The sequence below is a fragment of the Pelmatolapia mariae genome, linkage group LG9 (assembly GCF_036321145.2).
Source record: "Pelmatolapia mariae isolate MD_Pm_ZW linkage group LG9, Pm_UMD_F_2, whole genome shotgun sequence".
In the NCBI taxonomy this organism is placed as follows: Eukaryota; Metazoa; Chordata; class Actinopteri; order Cichliformes; family Cichlidae; genus Pelmatolapia; species Pelmatolapia mariae.
In genome coordinates, this window is record NC_086235.1 from 5462773 (window position 1) to 5469478 (window position 6706).

The window sequence follows — 6706 nt, forward strand, 5'->3', positions numbered from 1 at the left end:
TGGGTTCTCTCTGGGCACTCAGGCTTCCTCCCACAGTCCAAAGACATGCAGTGAGTGGGGTTAAGTGAATTGGCGATTCTATATTGCCTGTAGGTGTGATTGTGAGTGCAAATGTTGTCGCAATGTGGTAACCCTGCAACAGACTGGCAAATTGTCTAGGATGTAACCTGCCTCTTGCAAAGCCCTAGAAGTAGAAACATTTACTGTTCCCATCAACTCAGTGGATAAAAACATAAAGTTCAACATGGGAAGACACAAATGGTAATAGTTTGCCATTTCTGGACTGTGCTGTGCACATTGAGGAGAATGGAAACCTCAAGACTGAAGGTTATCAGAAGCCCACACACGGACCAGTACCTCCTCTTTGACTCCCATCACCCTCTGGAACACAAACTTGGAGTATTCAGGACCCTACACCACCGGGCAGAACATGTTCCCTCTAAACCTGAGTGAAAAAAGAGGAAATACACACAAGAAAGCTCTTAAAATATGTGGTTATCCTAACTGGGCCTTCATCAAGTCAGCAAAGATGCACAGAAAAGAAGATCAGACACCAGCTAGGGAGAATCAGACAGATAGCTGGAAGAATTTTGTCACACAATAGGTAGCAGGTTTGTCAGAGAGACTCAGGAGAGTTTTCTCCAAGCATGACATCCCAGTGTACTTCAGACCCAGCAACACACTCAGACAAAAACTGGTTCATCCCAAAGACAAAACTCCTAAACATAAACTTAACAAGGTGGTTGTCAAAGTATTTTCGTTTCAGTAAAGAGACACCAAGCTTGTTAAGACATGTACATGGGTGAGAGCTCTGAATGAGACTCACACTCACTGTAGTCCGCATTCTTTATTTATACGCTTGTTCACACAATACACCCTTTCATAACTCTCATAAGGGCAACGGCGTGCTTCCCCTTTAGATTAACTCTACCATACGTCCTCTTCCTCGTGACTACGGCGTGATCTTCTAGTTTCAAATTCCTTAGGCATTTCCTGTTTTTCTCTAAAAGTGGTCACAAGCAGTTATACAAGGGCAGTTATTTCCACATAGTTTCCGTGTTAAATGAAGTAAAACATAAGCTTTATAAAAAGGTATAATAAAACAGTAAAATCTCTTAACAGTGGTGTATGCTGTACAGTGCAGCGAGGAATGCCCAGACCTCTACATTGGAGAGACCAAACAGCCACTTCACAAGCGCATGGCACAACATAGAAGAGCCACCTCCACAGGACAAGACTCAGCAGTTCATCTGCATATAAAGGTCAAAGGTCACTCTTCCGAGGATGCCAATGTTCACATTTTGGACAAAGAGGACAGATGGTTTGAAAGAGGAGTGAAAGAGGCCATCTATGTCCACTGTGAGCAACCATCTTTGAACAGAGGCGGGGCTTGCGACACCAACTGTCTGCCATCTATAATCCAGTTTTGAGATCCCTTCCCAGACGCCTTAACGCCCACTCACACCCTGGGCCATTTGTTCTTAATAAGTCACACGACAGAGTGACTGGTTGATGTGATAAGGCAGAGGAACAATAGGAGGTCCATGACCCTCCTAAGGATAGTCCCACTGGGCTTAAAAATCTGGGACACTGACACATTTATATCATGGTATTCGATCGATCACTGTTATACTATCTTTATGAAGTTTTAGACACGTGTAGTGTTAGGATTTAAAATGGTTAAATAAAGTTGTTTTTATTATTTTTATATAAATTATGCAATATGCTAATGTAACCTGTAATTCCAACTGCTGAAGTAAATTTTTACTTTTTATCTTTTTAAACCGCAGATATTTCTCCTGTACTTCCTTCTGAAAAATTGAACATGACAAATTGGTGACCCTGCGTGAGTTTTTTGGCTGCAAGTGGGACAAAGGAGAATTGGAAAGGCTCCTCACAGATTTGCTGTCAGATACCAGAACTGGAGACAACTCACGCTCACAGAAGGCCTTCAAAATGAAGGTAAGCAGAGCCTGTGTCATTACCGAAATTTAAATGTGAGCAGTGAGTGCTCAAAGATTTCGCAGTCAAACTGATAGATCATCTATATGATATGATATAAAGCACAAAAAATTAAATTACAAGTTGATTATATAAGATTTAAAAAGGGTTTTGTGCAAGGTTTTAAGGTTAAATAAATAAAAATGAATGACAAATTGAACACGGCAGTAGTGGGTGCATCATTTTCATAGAGCTGTTTACATATTCATAAGTCACTGTTTTATCAGAGCTGCAGAAATGCACTGAGGAACTCGGGAGAAAAAATAAGATGAGACATCGCATCCTTTAGATTTTTCAAACAAAGAAAAAAAAAACGTAGAAATTAGTCCACAATAAAAAGTACAAGAAAACTCATGGTTAAATAAATACCTGACAGAAAAAAACTGATTTACATTCAATCATAAAAAATTTCCTTATATGTTTTAAACAGCTCTGTATATACAAAAAAATAAAAGCAAATAACTGAAGACCTGAGACAAAGCAACATGCTGCTGTTTGTCTTCATGAAAAATTCAGAAACACTCATTTACAAATACATGAGACATATCCATACAGATACTTCTGTATGGATTCATCTGTATGCATGTAATAATAATTAATAATAACTATTCATGAAAAAGTACTGAAATCAGTCCACAGGCTGTTAGAGTTTCATACTTTAAGTTACATTAAAATCCATTCAGACAATGGTAATAAAAATAATTGAAAAAGGTTGCCTGACACACACTAGAGAAATGCATAATAAATGTAATTATTCTTACTGTCTGTTCACATGGATACTTCAGACCAACCCAAGATGTTCATAGAGGAAGCAGTCAAGCTCACACAGAGACTCAATCATCTGTGAACTGGCAGCTTCACCTTTCTTCCTCACAGTGTCGATAACAAAGCGAGCTCTGTCCTTTCTGTTTTGCATGACGTCTGCTGCATCCATCTCAGCATCAGTTATGATAGTGTATCACAGTGTATCACAGTGCTAGCAGTGTTTTAGGAGCACTGAGAATGTTATGTGGAGTGATTAAGGACAGTGGCTGTTAGGAAGATCACTTCCATGTGCCACCTCACCATTCTGTTTCAACCCCAAATGTTCACAGAGAAACGGGTCCTCCTCACACAGAAACTCAATCATCTGTGATCTGGCACCTTTATTGCACACAGTGTCAAAAACACAACGAGCTCTCTCACTTCTGGTTTCCTTTGTGTCTGCGTTCTCCCTCTCAGCATAAGTTATCACCATTTTCTCTAGCAGTTTATCCAGCAGACTGCTGAGAACAGGTCCTGATATACTTTTGATGAAGCAGCTCCGTAGATCTGATGGTCTCTTCTCTAGACCAGTGTCCAAAGTTCTCACAGTATCAGTTTTCCCTCCGCTGGGCAACAGACAAACCTCTCTTTCCCAAACACAGCTGGAACTGCTCTTGTCTCCCAGACTCAGGTTAATATCTGTGAGGATTTTTTTTAAGACTACCTGAAATGATGGGAAGTAGCTTTCATGGTGCTCTTCATCAAAATCAGATTCTTTTGGTTGAACTTTAATCAGGTCATGCTCAGGATCAGTGAGCAGAGTGTAAACCTGATTTGGGTGCAGTTTACAGTGAGATGATGTCTCTATGTATCTCTCAGTTTTGTCTGACTTCCTCCTGTCACGCAGAATTTTGCGGAACACAATATTTCGTGGCAGCATGAACACACTGAGGACAGATCTGAGATCAGCATCTGGGGATTTGTAGAAGAGCAGAATCAAAGCTTGGACTGGGTCAGGGGGGGAGTCTTCATCCTTCACATGACCATAACCAGAAAACCCTGTGATGTTTATAACAACATGACTTTCTGTTATCTGGTGAGGGCTAATAAACTCGATACCCTCATCCTTCACATGAGCAACCTGCAAGAACTGACCTCCACCTGTGGAGATGACCTCACAGTGTGGGAGATGAAGCTGACACACAGACTGCTGCTGACATTTGATGTCAAACAGGGGTCCTGCAGGCTTCTTGTGGTGTTGGGCCAGCAGCCTCCTGTTCCAAGGGACAGTCCTGTAAACCACGTCTCCTTCTCCCTTCATGACAAACACCAGGCCGGTCACACTGCACTGATACAGACCTGCACAGGAGCACTGGAACAGGTAGGTTTCATCATCAGACCCATCAGCAGCGATGGCAGGTGTAAACCCCTTTAACTTCATGTCAGGTAAGCTTGCTGCTTGTATCAAGTTCTTGATTGGTGTTTTGGTCAGTGAAAACAGGCTGTGAGAACGAGTCAAGTAGCAGGAATCTGTGGAGGAGAATTGTACATGAGAACTCGGTGAAAGGGTATTGGTTGATGACATGTTCTTAGTCATGACAGGAGGATCTGCTTCTCTTGACTTGTTTTTTATCCATGGAGAACAAACTCTGTGACCATCTTCTTTAATTGTTCCTTCACTTTTATATTCAGGCAACCCAGTGGATTTACAGGGTGATGAAGTCTTGCCCATCAGGTCTGTGGAGCCAAACTTAATTTCACCACATTTACCTTCAGTATACTGGTGAGATGTGTTTTGTTCCTCTTGCAAATCTTCCATCTCATGAACAACAGACACTAGTTTAGCTCCTGCTATACTTGTTCTATTTGATTTTTGATCTTGAGCATAGTCAGGAGTAAAAGAGCCAGACAAATTAAACTGTCCACTCCTTTTTGATGAAAATCGGCGAGGTCTAAAATCACTGTCTTCTACTTTGGGCTCCTTATAAACAAATAACTGAGCCCTTGATGGGGAATGTGAAATCTTGAATCCACGTTTATCAGTTGAAATCTGTTTTTCTTTAGGTAGTGAAAAACTCCTGTAGCAAACACCATCATCATCATCATTGTCGTCGTCTGTGTTCAGCTCTGTTCTGTTTTCATCACTGATGTAGTATGTACTACATGAACGAGTGCGGCTTGGATATTTACTGCTCTGCTTTCTTTTTGACTTCTTCAAAAGAGAAAGTTGAATGTTGAAGGTTGAATGTGGATTCTTGTATCCACATTTATCGGCTGAAAAATGTTTTTCTGTAGGCACTGAAAAATTCCTGTAGCAGACACCATCATCATCATCATCACCGTCATCATCGCCGCCTAAATTAATCTCTGCTCCGCTGCGGTATGTTCTATAGGATGACCTTCTGGGAAAGAAGCAGCAACCTGCTCTTACATCCTCCTCACCTTCTTCATCATGTGACTTAAATGCATAATTTGTGTCTTCTTCTGTTTTTCCTTCACTTATTGGATCATCTCCAACGTTAGTGATTTCTCTTTTTTTCTCCTTTAAGTGTCTGTTCTTAAATAAACACTTCATCTTTTCTTCTTTAAATGTCTCTTGCTTAAAGAAGCTGCTTCAGTCTTCTTTTTGGCTCTGGTGGTATCCGTCACTTTCTTGAACCTGGAAAACCAATTGTAGACTTTTTTTTATTCTGTATGAATCATTCTGTAGCTGGTGTGTATACAGTGCTTATACAAATCATTATTTACCCCTACACATTCAATTCAATTCATTTTTATTTATACAGTGCAAAATCACAACAACAGTCGCCTCAACGCACTTTATATTGTAAAGTAGACCCTACAATAATACATACAGAGAAAAACTCAATAATCATATGACCCCCTATGAGCAAGCACTTTGGCGACAGTGGGGAGGAAAAACTCCCTTTTAACAGGAAGAAACTTCCGGAAGAACCAGGTTTGGCGAGGGGCGGGGCCATCTGCTACAGTAATTTTACATGATTCATTCACTTTGTGAAGGACCCCCCCCCACCCCTGTTCATGCTCTGGCTGAAAAAGTTTGCTTAAAGCCATCTTTCTTCTGATTGGCTTCTCCTGACAAAAAGAAGGTACGAATAGAGGTGAGGGTTCTGGTCTCGCAGGCAGAAGCTTGTATATACACTGTCTTCGTTATTTAGATCTTTTGGGCATGCCTAAAAGGAACATCTGCTTGAACTGAATGCAGTCATAATGTAGAGAAGATGCAATCCTGGATTGAAAATGCTGATTTGAGATGGTTTGTAGCGGACCTGTGTGGTTAAGATCTGGAATTGCAAATAAATAACACACAATTGAATAAATAAAAAAATCCGAAATTGAATTCAAAATCCTGCTCCTCACATACAAGGTCTTAAATAATCATCTTTTACTCCAGCAGAGTTCAAGAAAGTATGGATCTGAACATGAGGAGAAACAATCCTCTCAAAAGATGGAAGACTGGAAATGTCCAACAGCAACAATCAATGTGTGATATTGATAGAAAATGAGAGGAATTAGTCAAAAATGGTCTGTCTTTGGTTTATTCAGTGGAATACTCATTTTTTAATTAAACGTATACAAATAATATAATATCATATAACATCTGTTTGTTTGTTTTTTTGTTTTGTTTTTTTATTTGTTCTTTGTACAGCATGGAGGCTGCATCACATGAAAGTACCTGGCTGGAAAAAAACTGTTTGCAATATAGCAGCTGAATGTTCAGTGAGAGAGCAGTTACTTACAAAGGCTACACAGCAGTACACTGAAGCAACCTCCACTTTGTCACCAACAGTTGTGACCAGACAAAAAATATGAGTACACATTTACCCCCACACACCAGCTGGTGTTTATACAGGAAGTAAAAAGAACACAAAAGTGTCAGAACGCATCAGAGCCTGATTAAGTGACGTTAAAAGAAAAAGGCAAGAAAGAATTTAACATA

At 40.2% G+C, this 6706-nt stretch overlaps 1 protein-coding gene across 1 annotated transcript; it reads right to left on the reverse strand.

Annotated features, from left to right (window-relative positions):
- Positions 1–3019: 3019 nt before the first annotated feature.
- Positions 3020–4186, reverse strand: LOC134635076 (NACHT, LRR and PYD domains-containing protein 1b allele 3-like). The gene has a single exon (XM_063484590.1). It carries the CDS (start codon positions 4184–4186, stop codon positions 3020–3022), a length of 1167 nt encoding a protein of 388 aa, XP_063340660.1.
- Positions 4187–6706: the final 2520 nt, after the last annotated feature.